Here is a 26,201-nt window from a genome sequence, read left to right on the forward strand (position 1 = left end):
TCTTCCATCCGACATAGTCAGCAGCTGCTGCTGACTAAAAAGTGGAGCTATGCGTGGATGTGTTGCCTCCTTCGCACAAAGCACAAAACTGGTGAGCCAGTGATCCCACTGGGGGTGTATAGCCAGAAGGGGAGGGGCCTTACACTTTTAAGTGTAATACTTTGTGTGGCCTCCAGAGGCAATAGCTATACACCCAATTGTCTGGGTCTCCCAATGGAGCGACAAAGAAAATGGGTTTTCTAAACTGGATATAGACACCCTCTTAAGCCAGGCTTGAACAAAGATTAATCTGGCTATTAGTTTTTTTTTTTTTTGTTTTTTTTTTTTATTTACTTTATATATTTTTATTTTTTATCATAAATCTGTTCCTTTTTTGTAACTGTTATTTCTTACATTTTTTTTTTTTTTTTTTTTTTTTAGGAAAATTGTTGCAGAGTTTGAGAGCACGATCACACAGATGCTGGGTAGGTATAATCGTATTTCATGTGGTCAGCGGTGATACTCCTCAGAGGCGTCTTAGGCTACTTTCAGACATCAGGTTTTTGCCTTCAGGCGCAATCCGGCGAAAAAAACTGATGCGACGGATCAACTTTTTTAAATCTGTTTCTTCCATATTTTGACGAATCCATGGTGTACTGAGCATGCTCAGGTTAAAAAAAAAAAAACGCAGTCCGTCGCTGTATTGCGTTAATTTGCCATATTACGTTGGCGTCCTTTTTGTGCCTAATGCGATGGATCCGTTGCAACTTGTGAAAAAACTGACGTGACGGATCAAACAAAAAAAAAATGGATCAGTCCCATTTTTTTTTTTTTTTTTTTTTTTCCCCCCCCCTTCCGGCGAGTTGTCACCTGAGTCCATATTTTTTACGGATGGCGACGGATCCGGCGCCTATAGGCTTCCATTGGAAAAAAAACAAAATAAAAAACCGGACAGTGCCGGTTCTGACGCAATCCGTTTTTTGCCGGACACAAACCGTTCCATCAGCAGCCGCACAGAACGCATTTGGCCGGATCCGTCGCACGCCAGATTAAAACGTAAGGCCATGCGGCACAATCCAGGCGCTAATACAAGACTATGGAGAAAAACAAATACGTTTTATCCATTTTTCACCAGATTGTACCTGACGACAAAAATCGGATGTGTGACAGCAGCCTTATAACAATGTGCTGTTGTAAGGACGGGCGGCGCCTTCTGCAAAATTAAGAGGCTGCAGCGCATGCGCCAGGGGGGCTGCTCCCAATTCTAGGGGTACAGGCCTTGTTTTTATGGATTGGTGCAGTCTGGACCCTGGAAACCCCAAAAAGTCCTATATTGATGAGCAATTAGAGAATCCTGGTCAGAGCCTTCTGATGCCGCTTATTGCTCCGGCATTAGCTGCTTCTTAGGTCTTCCCAGTTAACCAGTTGTGGTAATGGTCTCTTGTCTCGTCTGCAGAGGATTCACAAAGACAGAAGGAGCTGAGCAAACAAGACCTGCACAAAGTGGTGGAGGAGAAGCAGCAGGTGCAGATGGACCTCAACTCCATGGAGAAATCCTTCTCAGAGCTCTTCAAAAGGTTCGAGAAGCAGAAGGATGTTCTTGAAGGATATCGCAAGGTAAAAAAAAAAAAAGCTGCAAGGTCTCCACAATACTAAGGCTATGTGCGCACTAGAAAAGTGATTTTTCTCAAGAAAATTTCTTGAGAAACTTCTGGGAGTTGAAGGTTTCTGCACCTACGGTAAAAAAAAACGCGGGAAAAAAAACGCATGTGTTTTCTTCGTCGCTCCATTGGGAGACCCAGACAATTGGGTGTATAGCTACTGCCTCCGGAGGCCACACAAAGCATTACACTAAAAAGTGTAAGGCCCCTCCCCTTCTGGCTATACACCCCCAGTGGGATCACTGGCTCACCAGTTTTCGGCTTTGTGCGAAGGAGGTCAGACATCCACGCATAGCTCCACTGTTTAGTCAGCAGTAGCTGCTGACTATATCGGATGGAAGAAAAGAGGGCCCATATAGGGCCCCCAGCATGCTCCCTTCTCACCCCACTGGTGGTTTGTAAGGTTGAGGTACCTATTGCTGGTACGGCGGCTGGAGCCCACATGCTGTTTTCCTTCCCCATCCCCCTGAGGGGCTCTGAGGAAGTGGGATCTTACCGGCCCCAAAGCCCTGAGGCCGGGCTCCATCCACAGACCCATTGAACCTGCTGGATGTGGAGCGGGAGTGCCGTTCAGGGACATGGCCCTGCACCATTCAGGTACTCTGTGTCCCCGTACACACAGGCACAGCACACTCCAGACTTGCTGGGTGTGCTAGTGCGCCGGGGACAGTAAAGGGTTACAGTCACTGCAGCCTAGCTGAGTGACTTTATTTATTGGGAACTACCGCGCCGGACGCTCCGGGAGCGGCGGCGCGGCTGGGACTTGTAGTGCGCCGGGGACTTAGCGCCGACCGCGCTTTTACGGCGGCGGCGCTTATAAATCCAGTCCCCGGCTTTTGCGGCCTAGCTCCGCTTCGTTCCCGCCCCCACCCTGTCAATCAGGGTAGGGGAGAGACGCTGTACAATCAGCAGCGCCGAGGGCTGGAGCCTTATTTACATGCTCCAGCCCTCTCACTGGACACTGTGGGACGCCGGTTTCCCGCTCTGACTAGGGGCACGCCCACGGCCCGCCCCTACTCACACGAGCTGGAGAAGGACGCCGGCAGCCATTCCTGCAGTCCGAGCTGAGAGATCGGACTCTGGGCAACCAGGCACAGGACTAGGGCGACCACACACCCGCTTATAGGCGGGCGGTAAGCGGCACCTGAAGTGCTGACACTAAATACCGCAGTTTGTCCATTTGTATTTTATGCTTACACTGCATAGGTCGCTATTTTTGGCTATATGCCCTCTTAGATGGCGACACATCAGCAGCAGGAAAGCATGGGTGCTAAAGCACAGGCTTTCTATGCTGCTTGTATTGCACGTACTGAGGTGTTCATGTGTATTTATGCTTGTATGCTATACACTGCACTGTACGGTCGCTAGTCTTGGCTATATTCGCCATAGAATGACTAGACTACAGCAGCAGAAAAGCAAGGGTGTTGAGGCACAGGTTTTTTTCTATGCTGCTTGTATTGCAGGTGTTGCAGTGTTCATTTGTACTTATGCTTGTATGCTATACATTGCACTGTATGGTCGCTATTCTGGGCCATATTCCCCTAGATGGCTAGACAGCAGCAGCAAAAAAGCAAGGGTGCCAAGGCACAGGCTTTCTATGCTGCTTGTACTGCATGGGCTGCAGTGTTCATTTGTACTTTATGCTTGTATGCTATACATTGCACTGTACGGTCGCCATTCTTGGCTCTATAAGTCGGCAGCAGCATATAAGCAACACAGGCTTTCGATGCTGTTTTTACTGCATGTGATACTGTTCCACGGCACTGAACCCCATTGTGTGCAATGCTCCCCTGTAGCACTTGGTCAGCCGGGGTCTCTACTTGACGTGGCCAAAAGAACCACCTCTCAACCCTGTACAAGGACAGGGACGGAGTTGCGATGGGATAGAGAATTGCAGTCCGGACAGGCCATGGGCAATCTGGAGCATTGCTCCCTGGCCACCCTCATTTGGAATAAAATCGGTGCTCCGGGGGGGGTCCCAGGACGACTCTCTGTATGATGAGGCAGACGTAGCTCATCAGGACTTTGATCCTGACACCGCTCTCACTCCGGATACACCGGATGGTGACGCCATAAGGAATGATCCTATAGCGTCCATCAATGGAATGTTGGATCTTTTCTCCCTCAGCTCCCCCAGCGGAGGAGTCAGCTTCACAGCAGGAGAAGTCCCATTTCAGTAGCTCAAACGTATATTGAGTATTGTTCTCGCCACGCTGACTTCAGAGAAGCAGTCCAGGAACACCACGCTTCCCAGATAAGCGTTTTCTCCAAACGTATTAAGGATACACGTTATCCCTTTCCCCCTGACGTGGTCAAGCGTTGGACCCAGGGTCCAAAGGTGGATTCTCCAATCTCCAGGCTTGCGGCTAGAGCCATAGTTGCAGTGGAGATGGGACTTCACTTACAGATGCCATTGACAGACAGATGGACTCTGGTTGAAATCTGTCTATGAGGCTATCGGCGTGTCGGTTGCTCCGGCATTCACAGCCGTATGGGCACCCTAAGCTTTTCAGCTGTTCTTGCGCAGCTGGTCTTGAGCACATGTACATCTGTGCCGCAGGGGCGTCCGTAACCTCGCAATGTCTGCATTGCGACTTACCCTATTAATGCTGTCCTGGAAGGACAGTCGAGGTTTCGGTCCTTCCCAGGCTCGGGCAGGTCCCAATTGTCCTCGTCCAAAAGGGCTGAAAAGCCTCAGAGGGGCTCAGCTTCCGGCCGGGCTCAATCACGCCCAAGGAAGGCAGCCGGAGGAACCGCTACCAAGGCGGTCTCCTCATGACTCTCAGCTCTCTCATCTCTCCGCATCCGCGGTTGATGGCAGACTCGCTCGCCTTTGGCGACATTTAGCTGCCACAGGTCACAGACCGGTGGGTGAGGGACAGTGTGCCCACGTGCACAGGACAGAGTTCTGTTCTCGTCCTCCGACTCGATTCTTCAGAACGTCCCCACCTCCCCACCGAGCAGATGCTCTTCTGCGGGCAGAAGGAGTGGTAATCCCGGTTCCTCTTCAGGAACAAGACACGGTTTTCCTCCAAGCTGGTTGTGGTGCCAAAAAAGGATGTCTCTTTCCGTTCCGTTCTGGACCTAAAACTGCTCAACAAGCACGTGGAGGCCAGGCGGTTCCGGATGATACCCTCCGCTCCGTCATTGCCTCAATGTCTCAAGGAAATTTCCTAGCATCAATAGACATCAAAGATGCTTATCTCCACGTGCCGATTGCTACAGAGCACCAATGTTTTTCTACGTTTCGTGATAGGAAACGACAATCTTCAGTTCGTAGCGCTGCCATTCGGGCTGGCGACAGCCCCACGGGTGTTCGCCAAGGTCATGACGGCAGTGGTAGCAGTCTTGCACTCACAGGGACACTCTGTGATCCCTTACTTGGACGATCTACTTGTCAAGGCACCCTCTCAAGAGGCATGCCAACTCAGCCTGAATGTTGCGCTGGAGACTCTCCAGACGTTCGGGTGGATCATCAACTTCTCAAAGTCAAACCTGTCACGACCCAATCACTAACGTATCTTGGCATGGAGTTTCATACCCTCTCAGCGGTAGTGAAGCTTCCGCTGGACAAGCAGCGGTCACTACAGACTGGGGTGCAGACTCTCCTTCAAGGTCAGTCGCACTCCTTAAGACGCCTCATGCACTTCCTCGGGAAGATGGTGGCGGCAATGGAGGCGGTTCCGTTTGCGCAGTTTCATCTGCGTCCACTTCAATGGGACATTCTCCGCCAATGGGACGGGAAGTCAACATCCCTGAACAGGAAAGTATCCCTTTCACAGACGGCAAGGACTCTCTGCAAGGGTGGCTTCTTCCCACCTCATTATCACAGGGAAGATCCTTCCTACCACCGTCTTGGGCGGTGGTCACGACAGACGCGAGTCTGTCAGGGTGGGGAGCGGTTTTTTCTCCACCACAGGGCTCAGAGTACGTGGACTCAGCAGGAGTCCACCCTTCAGATCAATGTTCTGGTAATCAGAGCAGTGTATCTTGCCCTACTAGCCTTCCAGCAGTGGCTGGAAAGAAAGCAGATCCGAATTCAGTCGGACAACTCCACAGCGGTGGCATACATCAATCACCAAGGAGGGACACTTAGTCGGCAAGCCTTCCAGGAAGTCCGGCGGATTCTGATGTGGGTGGAAGCCACGGCCTCCACCATATCCGCAGTTCACACCCCCGGCGTAGAAAACTGGGAAGCAGGCTTCCTCAGTCGCCAGGGCATGGACGCAGGGGAATGGTCCCTTCACCCGGACGTGTTTCAGGAAATCTGTCGCCGCTGGGGAAGGCCGGACGTCGACCTAATGGCGTCCCGGCACAACAACAAGGTCCCAACCTTCATGGCACGGTCTCGCGATCAAAGAGCGCTGGCGGCAGACGCCCTAGTGCAAGATTGGTCGCAGTTCCGGCTCCCTTATGTGTTTCCACCTCTGGCACTCTTGCCCAGAGTGCTACGCAAGATCAGATCCGATTGCAGCCGCGTCATACTCGTCGCCCCAGACTGGCCGAGGAGGGCGTGGTATCCGGATCTGTGGCAGCTCACGGTCGGCCAACCGTGGGCACTACCAGACCGACCAGACTTACTGTCCCAAGGGCCGTTTTTCCATCGGAATTCTGCGGCCCTGAACCTGACTGTGTGGCCTTTGAGTCCTGGATCCTAGCGTCTTCAGGATTATTCCACGGGGTCGTTGCCACCATGAGACAGGCTAGGAAGCCAACGTCCGCTAAGAACCACAGAACGTGGAGGATATTCTTATCCTGGTGCTCTGCTCAGGGAGTGTATCCCTGGCCATTTGCATTGCCTACCTTTCTTTCTTTCCTGCAATCTGGGTTAGAAATAGGTTTGGCGCTCGGCTCCCTTAAAGGTCAGGTATCGGCGTTATCCGTCTTTTTTCAGAGGCGTTTGGCACGCCTTCTTAAGGTGCGCACGTTCCTACAGGGGGTTTGCCATATCGTTCCCCCGTACAAGCGGCCGTTAGATCCATGGGATCTGAACAGGGTACTAGTTGCCCTCCAGAAGCCGCCCTTCGAGCCTCTGAGGGAGGTTTCACTTTCTAGACTATCCCAGAAAGTGGCTTTTCTGGTAGCGATCACATCTCTTCGGAGAGTGTCTGAGCTGGCAGCGCTGTCATCCAAGACTCCCTTCCTGGTCTTCCACCAGGACAAGGTGGTGCTGCGCCCCATTCAGGAGTTTCTCCCGAAGGTGGTATCCTCTTTTCATCTTAATCAGGATATCTCCTTGCCTTCGTTTTGTCCTCATGCAGTTCATCGGTATGAGAAGGATTTACATTTGTTAGATCTGGTGAGAGCACTCAGAATCTACATTTCCCGCACGGCGCCCTTGCGCCGTTCGGATGCACTCTTTGTCCTTGTCGCTGGTAAGCGCAAAGGGTCGCAGGCTTCTAAGGCCGCCCTGGCTCGATGGATCAAAGAACCAATTCTTGAAGCCTACCGTTCTGCTGGGCTTCCGGTTCCATCAGGGCTGAAGGCCCATTCAACCAGAGCCGTGGGTGCGTCCTGGGCATTACGACACCAGGCTACGGCTCAACAGGTGTGCCAGGCAGCTACCTGGTCGAGTCTGTACACTTTCACCAAACATTATCAGGTGCATACCTATGCTTCGGCGGACGCCAGCCTAGGTTGAAGAGTCCTGCAGGCGGCAGTTGCCTCCCCGTAGGGGAGGGCTGTCTTCGCAGCTCTAACATAAGGTATTTCTTTACCCACCCAGGGACAGCTTTTGGACGTCCCAATTGTCTGGGTCTCCCAATGGAGCGACGAAGAAGGGAATTTTGTTACTTACCGTAAATTCCTTTTCTTCTAGCTCCTATTGGGAGACCCAGCACCCGCCCTGTTGTCCTTCGGGATTTTTGGGTTGTTTCGGGTACACATGTTGTTCATGTTGAACGGTTTTTCAGTTCTCCGATGTTACTCGGAGTGAATTTGTTTAAACCAGTTATTGGCTTTCCTCCTTCTTGCTTTTGCACTAAAACTGGTGAGCCAGTGATCCCACTGGGGGTGTATAGCCAGAAGGGGAGGGGCCTTACACTTTTTAGTGTAATGCTTTGTGTGGCCTCCGGAGGCAGTAGCTATACACCCAATCGTCTGGGTCTCCCAATAGGAGCTAGAAGAAAAGGAATTTACGGTAAGTAACAAAATTCCCTTCTTTTGCCGCGTTTTTTCCACAGGTTGGTACCTGCGTTTTTTTTTATGCTGTAACTGCAATAAATAATATAGATAATGGATAGAGGGAAAGATGAATAGATAGTTGAGACATATATACTGTCCCACCCCCTGCATATTGTAAGCTGGCACCCTTTAGTGACTTTCATGTGGCACTAAAGGGTGCTTAGCCTTGTATTTAGCCCAAAAAAAATAATTAAAAAAAAAAACAAAAAAAAAACGACATGAGATTCCCCCTCATCTTTTGTAGCCAGCTAGGGTAAAGCAGCTTCACCTTGGCTGGTAATCCAAAACAGAGGGCACCCCACGCTGTTATTTTACATTAAATAAATAGTTTAAAACAAAAAATGCGGTGTGTTCCCCCCCCAAATTGGATCACCAGCCAAGGTAAAGCAGACAGCTGTGGTCTGGTTATCTTAGACTAGGGAGGTCCACTGTTATTGGACACTCCCCAGCCTAAAAATAGCAGGCCGCAGCCACCCCAGAAGTGGTGCATCCATTAGACGTGCCAATCCTGGTGCTTCGCCCCCAACTCATCCCGTTGCCCTGGTGCGGTGCCAAACTGGGTAATATATGGGGTTGATGCCAGATGTGTAATGTCACCTGGCATCAGGCCCTGGGGTTAGTGATATCACACGTCTATCAGATACCCGACATCACAAACCCAGTCAGTAAGAAATAAAAAATAGACAACAAAAGTTTTATTTGCAAAAACACTGTCAACATATTCCCTCTTTCACCAATTTATTGAAAAGCACAATCCATTCCACGTCCTGCGTAATCCATACCATAGTCACTGTCCTAGTCATTGAAGAACAAAATGTTCCCCATTGGCTGGGAGAGTAATGCAGTGATCTGGGCTAACATCAATAGGTCAGCCCAGGTCACTGCAGGGGATGCCGAGCGCTGACTTCAGGAGGTTAGATGAGATCATTACCTGGTGATGATCTCCTGCACTGCTGACGTCAGCGCTGTCACTGATTTCTATGCCTGCCGCGTTCTCAGCAGTATCGCGAGAGCCCGTGACGTCACCGCTAGTGACAGTCTCAGGCCGCCCGCGAGACGGGCATAGAAGGCCGTGACAGCGGTGATGTCAGCAGTGCAGGAGATCATCACAGCAGGTAATGACTTCATTTAACCTGTCAGCAGCGCTTGGCATCCCCGCGGCTGCCAGCACTGCTGACACTGTGGGCAGACACTGACACTGCAGGGCGGGCAGCCGCGGGGATGCTGAGGGCTGCACGGGCACCTGGAGGTCGCACGGGCACCTGGAGGTCGCACGGAAGTGCTTCTGTGCGGCGCCCAGGGAGTGTGACGTGTGTTGACTCTCTGCTCCGCTTCCTCTTCTGTCATAATGACATCACTTCCTGCAAAACCGCAGGGAGCGATGTAAATTACTGCAGGTAAATCGCAGCTATACCGGGGGGTATACCGCACATCATTTGCTACCTGTGGTATACCCGCAGTATTTCACGATTACATTACAGTGAATGGAGTGAAATACCGGGGGTACCTGCGGAAAACAAGCGACATGCACATTTTCTTAAGAAATTTTCTCAAATTCTGCTGAGAATTTTCTTGAGAAAAAAACGCAGCGTGCGCACAGCTTTTTATTTTTTTTTTTTATTTTTTTTTTTTCCCCCCCCCATAGGTTTTGCTGGGAAATGTCTGCAGAAAGGTTACAAACATTTCTCAAATTTCCGCAGCAAAACCGTGGGTAAAAATGCAGTGTGCGCACAGGGCCTAATACGGAGTGGGTCACCCCTGCCCACTCTGACTTACTAGTGCACCATGGAGGGTATGTGTGGAGCTGGTTCAGGAGGTGGTGCTGGCTGGTGGGCCTGATTAACCCCTTTGAAAGCGTAACCCTCATTTTCATTTTTATTTCATAAGTCAATAGTACACATGAAAATAATAATACATCTTATCAGAGAAATCTGCTTCTTCCGTTGCCAATATTAATCCGTTATTAGGAAAATTCTGTAAGCTTTGTATAATGGGGTCACTTGTGGGGGTTTTCTGTGCTCTGGCACCTCAGGTGCTCTGCCAATGTGACATGGCACCCACAAACTATAACAAAGTTCTGAAGCTCAATGTGGTTGTGCCTTCACTTCTTAGCATTGCACTAGTTCCCAATTCCATATTGGATATTTGCGCTCTCCGGAATACTGTAATTACAAAAAAAATTGGACTAAAACACAGCGGGGTTTTTTTTTTTTTCTAATCTTCATTGGGGGAAACAATCATGGGATGATTTGCTGGAACCTGGAGGCTGACTTTATTAATGCATGTAAATATATTTGTCTCCTCCCTAGCAGACTATCTCTCCTGCTGGAGTTAGGCCACCTCCGCTTGGGGGGAAGGGGGGGGGGGGGTGGAAATAAGGCAATAAGAAGCATAATCGTAATCTCCACCGGGCAACCTAGGGTGGGAGTGCTGAACACTGCGAAATAGATTTTAGAGTACCAAAAATCTACTTTTTTCATTGGTGGGGACACTGACCCATGGGACATCCTAGACCTGAGAATTCCAGCCCCCAGCTGTTGGCTTTATCTTGTCTGGGTATCACAATTGTGTGTGTTTTTTTTTTTCTTTAAAAGCCGCATTCAGTTCATTCTATTTTGATACACAGCTAAGATAAGCACATGGCTGGGGGCTGCGGCCTGTAGCAGTTTGCTATATATGTACTAGGTATCATAATATGGGGGTATCCTACAACAATTTTTTTTTTTTTTCTGTACTATTTTTAAACCCGCCCACCAGCGTCTGTGATTGGAAGAATCAGACGCTCAGCCAGTTGGCGCGGGGGTACGCCTGACTGCAACCTATCTCAGATGCTGGTGGCTGGAGAAAGTGGTGCATATTCAATGAATGTAATGAGCGGCCCGGGAAGTGAATGAGTGGGAGCAGTGTTACAGCTGCGTCTTAGGTTCTGTATGTATAAAGCACTTGCCCCTTCCCCTTTGAGCTGGATTCTGGTCCCCATAGACTTTATATGGGCACCGGCATCTAGCTAGATAATGGATCAATCCTGCGCTGACCCAGAATCATGGGACCAGAATCCCTTTAAACGTCCTTTTATCCCCCCTTACCTACGTGGGATGTAATACGTTGAGTGGGATTAGGATTAGAGAACTTGTCTAACCGCAGCCCAGGCCCAGGCGCCAAGAGCGCGAGGCGGCCCAGGCGCCAAGAGCGCGAGGCGGCCCAGGCGCCAAGAGCGCGAGGCGGCCCAGGCGCCAAGAGCGCGAGGCGGCCCAGGCGCCAAGAGCGCGAGGCGGCCCAGGCGCCAAGAGCGCGAGGCGGCCCAGGCGCCAAGAGCGCGAGGCGGCCCAGGCGCCAAGAGCGCGAGGCGGCCCAGGCGCCAAGAGCGCGAGGCGGCCCAGGCGCCAAGAGCGCGAGGCGGCCCAGGCGCCAAGAGCGCGAGGCGGCCCAGGCGCCAAGAGCGCGAGGCGGCCCAGGCGCCAAGAGCGCGAAGATCCCATCACTAGTGAGAAACGCAAGTACAAAACGCCAATAGAAATGACATGATGCATCTTTGTGGTCGCCACAAAGACGCCGCCACAAAAGCTGCAATGTGCGCACAGCAAAAATGAAGTCTCAGACTTTGATGGGGGAAGGAAAGGCATGTATTTTGACCAAAACTGCACCTGAAAAAAAACGCAGCCTGTGCATTAGGCCTAACTTGAATCAGTGCCCTTTTGTCTAAGGCTATGTGCCCACGCTACAGGATTTACCGCGGATTTTGCCGCGGATTTACCGCGGATTTGCCGAAAATCTGCAGCAGCAGCACTTCCAAGCCATTTCAATGGCATTTTGGAAATGCTGTGCCCATGCTGCGGATTTTTCCGCGGCGGATTTGCCGCGGATTTTGATCCGGAAAAATCTGCAGCATGTCAATTGTTTGGTGCAGATTTGGTGCGGATTTTTGGCTTTGAATGGGGAAAACAAAAAAAAAAAAATCCGCATCAAAATCCGCGGCAAATCCGCGGGTGCGGATTTGCCGCGAAAGTCGCGGATTTTCAGGCAAAAAAATCCGCAGGGACATTCTAGCGTGGGCACATAGCCTAACGCTTCAATTCTTCTTACTTGTCCACCTCCCTTCCCTAAAGACAATGGAATCAATTCATGAAGACTGGCCTGGTGGATTCAAGTGTTAATGAAGGAAGGACTGTTGGGGGGTGGGGTAGGAAAGGTCCCAAATTCATTAAAGGTTTTATTAATTCACTGCATCTGCTTTATAAAAGATTTTTTTTTTTTTTTTTTTTACTGAGCACTAACATATTCCGCAGCGCATAACATGCATCAGGAACACTGTCCCCATTGGGGCTCACAATCTAAATTCCCTATCAGTATGTTTTTGGAGTGTGGGAGGAAACCGGAGGAAACCCACGCAAACACGTGGAGAACATACAAACTCCTTGCAGATGGTGTCCTTGGTAGTAGGGAGCACCTTGCCAGACTTGCTTCTCCGGTCAGGGACTGGAGTAAGGTTTCTGGCAGACGTTTTATGCCTCTCAAGTGGCACAACTTTGGATGATTTTGGCAGGCGACACCCAGTCCTGCCTGTGGAAACACCAAGGCGCAAAGTTTTGTACATAGTTGCATAAAAAATTTTGAAAGTGTTTTAACACTAGAAAATGGGTGATTCGGCCCTATGGTTTCCAGTGTAAGAGGATTCTGTCAAATTCACCTACAACGCTCCAACCTCCATAGGAAAGTGCGGTCTCCGTGCTGGATCTTGTGTCTCCGTATGAAGAGCGTCGAGACCAACGTGTCATCTTTGGATAAGTCTGATTTACTCCAGTGTTTTTTTTGTTTTTTGTTTTTTTTAGAATGAAGATGCCCTGAAGAAGTGCGTTGAAGATTATCTTGCAAGGATAAAGAAAGAGGAGCAGCGCTATCAGGCCCTTAAGGCCCACGCAGAGGAGAAGCTGAACCGGTAAGAGATTCATGGCTATCGGGGCAGAATAAATTGTGGTCTGGGGGCCGCCTCGTGCTTTTGGGGTCTGGGGGCCGCCTCGTGCTCTTGGGGTTTGGGGGCCGCCTCCCGCTCGCTGCTGTTAGACAAGTTCTCTGATCCTAATCCCGCTCTCAATGTATTACATCCCACATAGGGAAGGGGATAAAGAATGTTTCTTCAGCGCTCTATTGGGAGACCCAGACGATTGGGGTATAGCTACTGCCCTCTGGAGGCCACACAAAGCACTACATTAAAAGTGCAAGGCCCCTCCCCCTCTGGCTATACCCCCCCGTGGTATCACGGGTTCTCCAGTTTTAGCTTTGTGTGCGAAGGAGGTCAGACATTCCATGCATAGCTCCACAGATTTTAGTCAGCAGTAGCTGCTGACTGTTTCGGATGGAAGAAAAGAGGACACATATAGTGTCCCCAGCATGCTCCCTTCTCACCCCTGGATGGTGCTGTAAGGTTGAGGTACCTATTGCTGGTACAGGGCTGGAGCCTGACATGCTGTTTTCCTTCCACATCCCCTGGTAGGGCTCTGTGGAAGTGGGATCCTGCCGGCCTCTCAGCTCTGATGCCGGGCTCCATCCACAGACCCATTAGAACCTGATGGATTCGGAGCAGGAGTACGATCAGGGACAGGGCCCTGCATCTTACAGGTACTCTGTGTCCCCGGCAGGCACAGACACACTCAGGGCTGGCTGGGTGTTGTAGTGCGCCGGGGACCGCAACGTTGGAGCCAGTGTCCCTACAGATTACTGGGGGATGTTTTGTGTATGGGAACGCAGCGCCGACCCCCTCTGGACCGGGCGGCGCTGCTGTGACTTGTGGTGCGCCGGGGATCCGCCGTCCGCGCTTTTACGGCGGCGGCGGTTATAACTTTAGTCCCCGGCTTTTTGGGCCTAGGACGCCGGCAGCTCCGTTTCGTTCCCGCCCCCACCCTGTCACTCAGGGTAGGGGAGAGACGCTGTTCGCAAGCAGCGACGAGGGCTGGAGCCTGATTTACATGCTCCAGCCCTCACACTATGCACAGAGGGAAGCAGGCTTCCCGCTCTTGGCCAGGAACGCCCAGGGCCCGCCCCCCTTCCTCTCTAGAGACGCCGGCAGCCATTACATGCATGCCTGGCTGGAGGAAGGACGCAAGGCTCTGGGAGACCTGGTCTGGGGGCTATCTGGCGACCACACACCCGCTTTTTAAGCGGGCGGTAAGCGTTTTTTCTGTGCTGGTCCCTCTAGTGCCTCACTGTGTGTCAGTGTACTGATTACATATATATAGATATTGTATTTCTTGCACTGTGAGGTGCGCTTCTGGCTGCATATCCCAGATCGCTCTGTGGAAGCAGCAACATGTCATCCTCAAAACGCAAGGCGGCCAAGGCAAAAAGGGCTGTGTATACTGCGTGTGCTGCATGTGGGGCTAATCTACCAGCAGGCTCTGATGATCCCCATTGTGTGCAATGCTCCGACCCGGTGCTGCTTCGCCAGCCGGAGTCAGGAGAGGTAGCGACCCAGGCTGAGACGCTTGTAAGTTCTGCCCCGGTGACAGGGACGGACTTTGCAGTTTTTGCAGATAATATGTCTGTATCTATGGCAAAAATCCTTGAGACCTTGCAATCTATGCATGGGGCTCAGTCTCTGGGCACGGCGAGGCCTATGTCCTCAGGTCCCCCTTACTTGGAATGTATCCAGCCCACAGGGGGGTCCCCGGCTTCACAGGCCGAGGATTATGACTCAGATGATGGCCCCAGCCACCCTAAGCGAGCTCGCTGGGAAAGACCCTCGACGTCATCACACTGCTCAGGGTCTCAGCGCAATCAGTCTCCCTGTGACGTGTCTGATGAGAGTGATCAGGAATCCACTCCTGGAACCCCTCTCAACCTGGATACCCCGGATGGGGATGCCATGGTAGACGACCTTATCTCAGCCATCAATAGGCTGTTGGATATTTCTCCCCCAGCTCCTTCAGCAGAAGAGGCGGCTGCGGAGCAGGAAAAGTTTCGTTTCCTTTATCCCAAGCGTAAATTAAGTGCTTTGTTGGATCACTCTGACTTCAGAGAATCAATCCAGAAGCACGACGCTCACCCAGAAAGGCGTTTCTCTAAACGATCTAAAGATACGCGTTTCCCTTTCCCCCCTGAGGTGGTCAAGCGCTGGACACAGTGTCCAAAGGTAGACCCCCCGATTTCCAAACTTGCAGCTAGATCCATAGTTGCAGTGGAGGATGGCGCTTCACTTAAAGATGCCAATGACAGACAGATGGACCTTTGGTTAAAATCTGTCTATGAAGCTATAGGCGCGTCGTTTGCTCCGGCATTCGCAGCCGTATGGGCACTCCAGGCTATTTCAGCTGGCTTAGCAAAAGTGGATGCTATCATGCATCCAGCAGTGCCGCAAGTGGCGCACCTTACCACGCAGATGTCTGCGTTTGCGTCTTACGCTATCAATGCGGTCCTAGAATCTACCAGTCGCACCTCAATGGCATCCGCCAATTCGGTAGTTTTGCGCAGAGCCTTGTGGTTAAAGGACTGGAAAGCAGATGCTGGTTCCAAAAAATGTTTAACCAGTTTGCCTTTGTCTAGAGAGAGACTGTTTGGCGAGCCATTGGCTGACATCATTAAGCAGTCCAAGGGTAAAGACTCCTCTTTACCACAACCCAGAACACCCAAACCTCAGCAGAAAAAGTGGCAGCAGAGGTTTCAGTCCTTTCGAGGTTCGGGCAAGACACCATTTACCTCGTCCAAAGGGACTCAGAGGACGCAAAGAAACTCAGATTCGTGGCGGACTCACACACGCCCCAAGAAAGCAAATGGAGGTACCGCTTCCAAAGCGACTACCTCATGACTTCCAGCCCCTCCCCTCCGCATCGCCGGTCGGGGGCAGGCTCTCCCGCTTTTCCGGCATTTGGATGTCACAGGTCAAAGACCGGTGGGTGACGGACATTTTGTCTCGCGGGTACAGAATCGAGTTCAATTCTCGTCCTCCAGCTCGGTTCTTCAGAACCTCCCCACGTCCAGATCGAGCAGATGCTCTGCTGCAGGCGGTGGACTCCCTAAAAGCGGAAGGAGTGGTTATCCCAGTCCCTCCTCAGGAACAAGGGCAAGGGTTTTACTCCAATCTCTTTGTGGTTCCAAAAAAGGACGGCTCGTTCCGTCCTGTTCTGGACCTAAAACGGCTCAACAAACATGTGCACGCCAGGAGGTTCCGGATGGAAACCCTCCGCTCTGTCATTGCCTAAATGTCCAGAGGAGACTTCCTTGCCTCAATAGACATCAAAGATGCTTATCTCCACGTGCCAATTGCTACAGAACATCAACGTTTTCTACGTTTTGTGATAGGAGACGACCATTTTCAGTTCGTAGCTCTTCCATTTGGTCTGGCGACAGCCCCACGGGTCTTCACCAAGGTCATGGCGGCGGTGGTAGCAGTCTTGCACTCTCAGGGACACTCGGTGATCCCTTACCTAGACGACTTATTGGTCAAAGCTCCCTCTCAGGAGGCATGCCAACTCAGCCTGAATGCTACGCTGGAGACTCTACAGTCTTTCGGATGGATCATCAACTTTCCAAAGTCGATCCTATCACCGACTCAGTCACTAACGTATCTTGGCATGGAGTTTCATACTCTAGCAGCGATAGTGAAGCTTCCGCTGGACAAGCAGCGGTCACTACAGACAGGGGTGCAATCTCTCCTGCAGGGCCAGTTGCATCCCTTGCGGCGCCTCATGCATTTCCTAGGGAAGATGGTGGCAGCCATGGAAGCAGTTCCCTTTGCGCAGTTTCATCTGCGCCCACTTCAATGGGACATTCTCCGCCAATGGGACGGGAAGTCAACGTCCCTGGACAGGAAAGTCTCGCTTTCCCAGACGGCCAAGGACTCTCTACAATGGTGGCTCCTTCCCACATCATTGTCTCAGGGAAGATCCTTCCTGCCTCCATCCTGGGCAGTAGTCACGACAGATGCGAGTCTGTCAGGGTGGGGAGCAGTATTTCTCCACCACAGGGCTCAGGGGACGTGGTCTCCGCAGGAGTCCACACTTCAGATCAATGTTCTGGAGATCAGAGCAGTGTATCTTGCTCTACTGGCCTTCCAACAGTGGCTGGAAGGAAAGCAGATCCGAATCCAATCGGACAACTCCACAGCGGTGGCATACATCAACCACCAAGGAGGGACGCGCAGTCGGCAAGCCTTCCAAGAAGTCCGACGCATTCTAATGTGGGTGGAGGACAGAGCATCCACCATATCCGCGGTTCACATCCCAGGCGTAGAAAACTGGGAAGCAGACTTCCTCAGTCGCCAGGGCATGGACGCAGGGGAATGGTCCCTCCACCCGGACGTGTTTCAGGAAATCTGTCGCCGCTGGGGAGTGCCGGACGTCGACCTAATGGCATCCCGGCACAACAACAAGGTCCCGGCATTCATGGCGAGGTCGCGCGATCAAAGAGCTCTGGCGGCAGACGCCTTGGTTCAAGATTGGTCGCAGTTTCAGCTCCCATACGTGTTTCCGCCTCTGGCGCTCTTGCCCAGAGTGCTACGCAAGATCAGATCCGAGTGCAGCCGCGTCATACTCGTCGCTCCAGACTGGCCGAGGAGGTCGTGGTATCCGGATCTGTGGCATCTCACAATCGGTCGACCGTGGTCACTGCCAGACCGACCAGACTTACTGTCCCAAGGGCCGTTTTTCCATCAGAATTCTGCGGCCCTGAACCTGACTGTGTGGCCATTGAGTCCTGGATCCTAGCATCTGCTGGATTATCTCAGGGAGTCATTGCCACAATGAGACAAGCTAGAAAGTCGAATTCGGCTAAGATCTACCACAGAACGTGGAAGATTTTCTTGTCCTGGTGCTCTGCTCAGGGAGTGTCTCCCTGGCCATTTGCATTGCCCAAGTTTCTTTCCTTCCTGCAATCGGGGTTAGAAAAGGGCTTGTCGCTCAGCTCCCTTAAAGGGCAAGTTTCGGCACTATCCGTGTTTTTTCAGAAGCGTCTAGCACGTCTTCCTAAGGTGCGCACGTTCCTGCAGGGGGTCTGTCATATTGTGCCCCCGTACAAGCGACCGTTAGATCCATGGGATCTGAACAGGGTACTAGTTGCTCTCCAGAAGCCGCCCTTCGAGCCTCTGAAGGAGGTTTCCTTTTCTCGGCTGTCGCAGAAAGTGGCGTTTCTTGTTGCAATCACATCGCTTCGGCGAGTGTCTGAGCTGGCAGCTCTGTCATCTAAGGCTCCCTTCCTGGTGTTCCACCAGGACAAGGTTGTGCTGCGCCCCATTCCGGAGTTTCTCCCTAAGGTCGTATCCTCTTTTCATCTTAATCAGGATATTTCCTTGCCTTCTTTTTGCCCTCATCCGGTTCACCGGTATGAAAAGGCCTTACGTTTGCTAGATCTGGTGAGAGCACTCAGAATCTACATTTCCCGCACGGCGCCCATACGCCGTGCCGATGCACTTTTCGTCCTTGTCGCTGGTCCGCGCAAGGGGTTGCAGGCTTCTAAAGCCACCCTGGCTCGATGGATCAAAGAACCAATTCTAGAGGCCTACCGTTCTGCGGGGCTTCCGGTTCCTTCAGGGCTAAAAGCCCACTCAACCAGAGCCGTGGGTGCGTCCTGGGCATTACGTCACCAGGCTTCGGCTCAACAGGTGTGCCAGGCAGCTACCTGGTCCAGTCTGCACACTTTCACCAAGCATTATCAGGTGCATACCTATGCTTCGGCGGATGCCAGCTTAGGTAGAAGAGTCCTGCAGGCGGCAGTGACACCCCCGTAGGGGAGGGCTGTTTTGCAGCTCTAACATGAGGTATTTATTTACCCACCCAGGGACAGCTTTTGGACGTCCCAATCGTCTGGGTCTCCCAATAGAGCGCTGAAGAAGAAGGGAATTTTGTTACTTACCGTAAATTCCTTTTCTTCTAGCTCTTATTGGGAGACCCAGCACCCGCCCTGTTGTCCTTCGGGATGTTTTTTGTTGTTTGCGGGTACACATGTTGTTCATGTTGAACGGTTTTTCAGTTCTCCGATGTTATTCGGAGTTAATTTGTTTAAACCAGTTATTGGCTTCCTCCTTCTTGCTTTGGCACTAAAACTGGAGAACCCGTGATACCACGGGGGGGTATAGCCAGAGGGGGAGGGGCCTTGCACTTTTAATGTAGTGCTTTGTGTGGCCTCCAGAGGGCAGTAGCTATACCCCAATCGTCTGGGTCTCCCAATAAGAGCTAGAAGAAAAGGAATTTACGGTAAGTAACAAAATTCCCTTCTTTGGCATTTCTATTTTTTTTTTAACAATTTTGAAATTTTTAATGACCTTGTCCTAAAAGCTCGTGGTTGTAAGTCCTGATCCTGTCCTTTGATTGATCGGAGTTTTTCACCTTGTCTCCATCTTTATAGGGCTAATGAGGAAATTGCTCAGGTACGAAACAAAGCGAAAGCAGAAGCGACAGCTCTGCAGGCCACACTACGCAAGGAGCAGATGAAGATCCAGTCCCTAGAACGCAGCCTAGAGCAGAAGGTGAGGAGACACTAATGACGCTGGGGTTGTGATGCTTCTACTTGTCTAGTATGGTACACCAGCCTGTGATATTATTTCTTGGTTTTTATGTTCACTGACATGTCCGCGCAAAATCAAGTTTTGTCCGGAAGATTGGATGTGTAATGCGCACCGGCCTGAATATAGAGCAGGTCACTCTAAAGAGATGGAGAAGACCCTGGTCAAAAGCTGTCGGGCCTATGGTTGGCTGCAGTGGTCAATAGATGGGTTTTTCTTTTCATTAACAAAACGCTGTTCACTCACCTAACCGCTGCAGCCAGTCACAGGCCGCCGCAGCAGTCCTGTGCCTAGTTGAATGTCCATTTCCCATGGCGGCGTAAACATTGGCGTGGCCTGTACTGGAACCAGGTGGCTGCTGGTGGTTTTACTTTTTACACATCCAGTCCCCCTGGACAAGGTTTTATTGTGCCCTGACCACTCCTTATTGTATACAGTGTTGTCGATTGCAATAGTTTTTGCTCCAGGAGATGGATACGACTGCTGCGCTCTACCTTGCGCTTCAGGTGTTATTTTTAAATGTCCACCCCACCCCATTAAATGCTACAAGAATTTGGTGCAAATCATCAAATCTAGTTTGCACCATTTGTCTTTAACCTCATAACGACGGCCGTACGACTTAAAGCGGCGGCAAAACAGGGTACTTATTCTGTTCCGCCGCTTTAAAGCGGCGGCCCGAAAAAACCCTGTAGCGCCCCCCAGCGACCGAAAATCTCGGGGGTTTCAGCTACCGGGGGTAGCTGAGACCCCCCAGATTATGAATCGGGGTGTTTTTTTTGGACCCCGATCATGTGATCGGCGGTATACACCGTATACCGACGAACACATGAAAAAAAAAGAAATGGCCGGTAAAACTGATTTCTTTTTCATCTGACATGATCAAACATGTCAGATGAGAAAGAAATCTAACCCCCTAGTGCCCCCAAAGCCCCCGGTACCGGAGAGTCCCCCCACCCCCACCCCTACCCCCACCGGACATCCAAAATGGCGCCGAAGCGCACAGAAAACTGCCGCCGGCGCCGGCTCTGCAGTCATTTCCCTCCGATCTGAAATGATCAAACATTTCAGATCGGAGGGAAATGTCCTCCCCCTGACCCCTCCTCCGGTCCACCGGAGCCCCCTCCGGTTCTCCAGAGCCACCACCCCCCTCCCCCCTCCGGAGCGTGGAAGATGGCGGCGCACAGCGCGCGGCCGCCTTCATTCTGCTCTTTCTGCCGCATGTGACACGTCACATGCGGCAGAAAGGTGTCCCCAAGTCCCACTAGGTCACCCCCCCCCCCCCCCAGCCCCCGGTTATACGTTACCTGTCTGCCGCTCCGGGCCCGCGATCGCCGCCTCCTTCTTCAATGCTGGCGGCGCATGCGCAGACAGCGGCTGTCAGCTGGATCCCTGCAAGCAGGGATCCTGCTGACGTCGCTGATGCACAGGCTCCACTGTGGACCGGGGGAGGGTGAGTGCAGTGATCTGCAGCCACACTCCTCACATGGAGAGGCTGCTGTTCCAGAAAATGGGGGGTACGTTCTGTGAGCGTGCCCCTCATATTCTGGAATGAGGTTACTGCAGGTCACTCTGCCCTAGGTTGGACCGGGGCAGTGTGAGTGCAGTATTCTCAGATTACTGCACCCACACTGCTCATGGAGAGCTTGCTCTTCCAGAAAATGGGGGATACGTTCCCTGAACGTGCCCCCCATATTCTAGAAGATCCAGAGTCGGCGCGGGACCTCCAAAATGGATTACAGCGACCGGAATTTATTTATTTTCAATAAATTGGTAAAAGAGGAATGTTTCGGGGAGTGTTTTTTCAAATAAATTTTTTTTTTGTCTTTTTTTTTTTCTATTACTGACTGGGTTAGTGATGTCGGGTATCTGTTCAGATGCCGTGACATCACTAACCCCAGGGCTTGATGCCAGGTGACATTACAGCTGGTATCAACCCCATATATTACCCCGTCTGCCACCGCACCAGGGCGCGGGATGAGCTGGGGCGAAGCGCCAGGATTGGCGCATCTAATGGATGCGCCACTTCTGGGGCGGCTGCGGCCTGCTATTTTTAGGCTGGGAAGAGTCCAATAACCATGGCTCTTCCCACCCTGAGAATACCAGACCCCAGCTGTCCGCTTCACCTTGGCTGGTGATCTAATTTGGGGGGGACCCCACGTTTTTTTTTTTTTAAAAAAACGCCTGGGGAGCCCTCCAAATTGATCACCAGCCAAGGTGAAGCTGTCAGCTGTGGTTTGCAGGCTACAGCTGTCTGCTTTACCCTAGCTGGCTATCAAAAATAGGGGGGACCCCACGTCGTATATTTTAATTATTAATTTTTTGGGGGGCTAAATACAAGGCTAGGCACCCTTTAGTGCCACATGAAAGGCACTAAAGGGCGCCAGCTTAGAATATGCAGGGGAATGGGACGTTATATTTGTTTGACATCTATCCATTCATCCATTGTAGCATTTTACGCTGTGTGCCCACAATCAGGGTTTGCAGCGTTTTGGGCGCAGAGTGTTTTCCCTGTGTCCATAATGCTGCGTTGTGCAGTAGAAGCACAGTGGAAGGATTTTTAGAAATCCCATGCCCAATGTGCTTCTTTTCTCTGCAGCATAAACCGACCTGTGGCGCAGCTTCCCGAGCCTCAGCATGTCAATTTATGCTGCGGAGATGAGTGTTCTCTGCAGGTAGCATAGAGCTCCACAGCGGCCTGAACCCAAATCGTGGGCTTGGGCAGCTGCGTTCTCCCGTGGACAACACTCACATCTCTGCAGGAGGCTGACACTGTGTACTAGATGCCGTGTCGCTGGATCATGGCCACAGAGCCTAACAGTGAGACATTTGTTGCTACAGCAACATTTTTGTGAAGTACCTGTGGATTCAAAATGCTTACTATACTCCTGAATAAAATCCAGTTTCCAAAATGGGGTCACTTGTGGGGGTTTTCTGATGTATAGGTACCCAAGGGGCCCTGCTAATGTGACATGGTGCGCGCAATTTATTTCAACTTTTCCAGAATTCAAATGGTGCTCCTTCCATTCCAAGCCCTCCCATTTATCCAAACAGAGGTTTTTGGCCACATGTGGGGTATCCCTGTGCTCATAAGACATTGGATAACAACCTGTGGGGTCCACGGTTTGTTGTTGTCTCTTGAAAAAGTGAGAAATTTGATGCTAAAGCAACAGTTTTGTGAAAAAAATGAAAATTTTCAATATGGCAACCTAAGCTTATCAAATTCTGTGAAGTACTCGTGGATTCAAACTGCTCACTATACACCTTGATAAAAGCCTTGAGGTGTCTTGTTTCCAGAATGAAGTCACTTGTGGGGGACCGCCACTGTTTAGGCACCTCAGGGGCTCTCCAAATGCAACCTGGCGTCCGCTATTGATTCCAGCCAATTTTGCAGTCAAATGGCACTCCTTCCCTTCCGAGCCCTGCCATGCGCCCAAACAGTTGATTTCCACCACATATAAGGTATCGCCAAACTCAGGAGAAATTGCACAATAAATGTTATGCTGAATTTTTTCCTTTTACTCTTGTAAAAAAAAAAAGCTACCTGGTTGAAATAACAATTTTGTGGTAAAATTTTATTTTTTTTTTTTCATGGCTCAACGTTATAAAATTCTGTGAAGCACCTGAGGGTTCAGGGTACTCACCAAACATCTAGATAAATTCCTTGAGGGGCCTAGTTTCCAAAATGGGGCCACTTGTGCGGGGTTTCTGCTGTTTAGGTACCTTAGGGGACCTCCAAATGTGACATGGTGCCCGCAATCTTTTTCAGCCAAATTTCCTTTCTAAAATTCAAATATTGCTCCTTTCGTTCCAAGCCCTCCCATTTGTCCAAACAAAGGTTTCAGACCACATGTGAGGTATCACCGCGCTCATAAAAAAGTGGTTAACAAACCTTGAGGTCAAATTTTTGGAATTACCTCTTGAAAAAGTGAGAAAATTGATGCTAAAGCAACATTTTTGAGAAAATTATTAAAATTTTCAATATGACAACGTAACGTTAACAAAATCTGTGAAGTACCTGTGGATCTAAAATGCTCACTATACCCCTAGATAGAAGCCTTGTGGGGTCTAGTTTCCAAAATGGTGTCACTTGTGAGGGATTTCTTCTGTTTAGGTACCTTAGCGGACCTGTAAATGCAACATGGTGCCCGCAATCTATTTCAGCCAAATTTGCTTTCCAAAATTCAAATATTGCTCCTTCTGTTCCGAGCCCTCCCATTTGTCCAAACAGAGGTTTCTGACCACATGTGGGGTATCGGCGCGCTCATAAGAAAGTGGGGAACAAGTTTTGAGGTCCATTTTGTTGTTATTTCTTCTAAAAGTGAATAAATTTGGGTTAGAGCAACATTTTTAGGTAAAATTTAATTTTTGCTTTTTTTCATTCCACATTGCTATTGTTCATGTGAAGCACCTGAAGGGTTAATAAACTTCTTGAATGTGGTTTTGAGTACTTTGGGGGGTGCAGTTTTTAGAATGGTGTCACTTTTGGGTATTTTCTGTCATCTAGGCCTATTGAAGTCACTTCAAATGTGATGTGGTCCCTAAAAAACTGGTTTTGTAAATTTTGATGTAAAAATGAGAAATTGCTGATAAACTTTGAACCCCTCTAACTTCCTAACAAAAAAAAATTTTGTTTCCAAAATTGTGCTGATGTAAAGTAGACATGTGGGAAATGTTATTTATTAACTATTTTGTGTCACAGAAATCTCTGGTTTAACGGTATAAAAATTCAAAAGTTGAAAATTGCTAAATTTTCAAAATTTTTGCCAATATTCAATTTTTTTCATAAATAAACACAAAAAATATTGTCCTAAATTTGGTACTAACATGAAGTCCAATATGTGACGAAAAAACAATCTCAGAATCACCGGGATCCGTTGAAGCGTTCCAGAGTTATAACCTCATGAAGTGACACTGGTCAGAATTGCAAAATTTGGTCTGGTCATTAAGGTGAAAATTAGCTCCGTCACTAAAGGGTTAAAACACTTGTTTGCGTCTTTATTTTAAAATATTGTGACATAGACCAAGAGGTTTTGGCTTAAATTTGTTAAATTGTGCCATTTGGCACAGTCAGATGACAAGGAGGCGGTGTAAAGATAGATTTGGTTCATCTTTATACAGTACTGATAAACTGTGTGCATTTTCAGAGACTTCCAATAGGTTAGACTGTGTAGTTTGCACTGTCAGTATATAGGTGAGGTTAGTAAATCTGCCCCATTATTTTTAGACTCTTATGAGGACCCCCCCCACCCCCCAATAAATGTTTGTAGTCGGACCCTATAGGGCCCCCTGATGAGACTCTCTATCGCCTCCATACTGATCAGGCAGAATGCACTAGGATCAATGAGACCTATGCGGATGTTCATGAGTGCAGTGGTCCGTATGGTCTACAATCTCCTCCTTACAATTAGCCAGGTCTGCACGTTCCCTGTTCAATCCCCGTCAGAATGACCAGGTCCTCAATACGTTTCGGCTATTTCTTACGTGCAGCAAATGAAGGAGGTGGTATCCTACATATGCTGGACCTCTCCAGCCATCTCGGAGGGTGGGCCGCTGACTGCTCTCTATAGTACATCACCTCCAATGCACAATGTGGCCATATCCTACACGTGGCTGAGCACTATGGACACCAGTTTTCATTGGATGATCTCCACCTTCATTGCTGGTTGGAGAGAAGTCCAAATTCGACCGATATTCAAGCGCCTGAATAGAGTACAGACCTTGGGTTTCCTTCCTGAGCTCAGTAGTCTCATGAACTTGTATGAATGAGGCTGCTGCTCTCGGGTTAGGAATCCCCAGTTCTCGGACTGGGAGTTGCAGACTTCTTCCAGGCCAGAATAAGGACCTTGGGTCTCCTTCCTGAGATCAGTAGTCTCATGGATATGTATGAATGAGGCTGCTGCTCTTGGGTTAGGAATCCCAGTTCTTGAATTGGGAGTTGCAGACGTCTTCTAGGCCGCAATATAGACCTTGGGTCTCCTTCCAGAGATCAGTAGTCTCATGGACATGTATTGAATGAGGCTGCTGCTCTTGGGTTAGGAATCCCAGTTCTTGGACTGGGAGTTGCAGACGTCTTCTAGGCCGCAATATAGACCTTGGGTCTCCTTCCAGAGATCAGTAGTCTCATGGACATGTATTGAATGAGGCTGCTGCTCTTGGGTTAGGAATCCCAGTTCTTGGACTGGGAGTTGCAGACGTCTTCTAGGCCGCAATATAGACCTTGGGTCTCCTTCCAGAGATCAGTAGTCTCATGGACATGTATTGAATGAGGCTGCTGCTCTTGGGTTAGGAATCCCAGTTCTTGGACTGGGAGTTGCAGACATCTTCCAGGCCAGAATATGGACCTTGGGTCTCCTGAACTGAGCTCCAGGCTCTTGATCATGTATGAGGTTGGTGCGGTCAGACCTGAAGCCGTGCTCCATACTCTGACCGTGAGGGTCAGACGTCTAGATCCAGCCTTCTGTGGCTCCCACAGCTCTGTAGAATGACTGCTGTTTATATACAAAATAACCATTTATTATATTTTCTGTTTTATTACCCAATTCTATTTATTCCTTTTAATTTCAGACAAAAGAAAATGATGAACTGACGAAAATCTGCGATGACCTGATCTTAAAAATGGAGAAGATCTGATGTGCAGCACTTTGTATATTTTTAATTGTCACTGTTTGTCTCTTTATATGTTTATTTGCTAATAAATAGGACTTTAAATTATTCCTTTTTAAAGTTTGTGATTCACATTGACTGACGTCCTTACATCATAAGCGCCCAAATGGTGCCCACAGCCGATACCGGGAGGAGCCGGTCTGCACCCGGAGCAAACTTGTTCAGAAGTATCTACTTAGTGGCGTCTGTCCACAGAAAGCTGAGGACTCCCCAACACTCGCTCGGCT

At 50.1% G+C, this 26,201-nt stretch overlaps 1 protein-coding gene across 1 annotated transcript in view; it reads left to right on the top strand.

Annotated features, from left to right (window-relative positions):
- TACC3 (transforming acidic coiled-coil containing protein 3) overlaps positions 1-26,022 on the top strand; it is a 94,118-nt gene extending 68,096 nt beyond the window's left edge. Inside the window, exons 12-16 of the mRNA XM_075346805.1 lie at positions 421-464; positions 1,436-1,596; positions 12,653-12,759; positions 19,155-19,275; positions 25,876-26,022. Coding sequence (XP_075202920.1) covers positions 421-464; positions 1,436-1,596; positions 12,653-12,759; positions 19,155-19,275; positions 25,876-25,941 — 499 coding nt within the window. The 3' untranslated portion in view covers positions 25,942-26,022. The remainder of the gene's footprint in view (positions 1-420; positions 465-1,435; positions 1,597-12,652; positions 12,760-19,154; positions 19,276-25,875) is intronic.
- Positions 26,023-26,201: the final 179 nt, after the last annotated feature.

The sequence above is a fragment of the Anomaloglossus baeobatrachus genome, chromosome 1 (genome assembly GCF_048569485.1).
Source record: "Anomaloglossus baeobatrachus isolate aAnoBae1 chromosome 1, aAnoBae1.hap1, whole genome shotgun sequence".
NCBI classification, from domain to species: Eukaryota; Metazoa; Chordata; class Amphibia; order Anura; family Aromobatidae; genus Anomaloglossus; species Anomaloglossus baeobatrachus.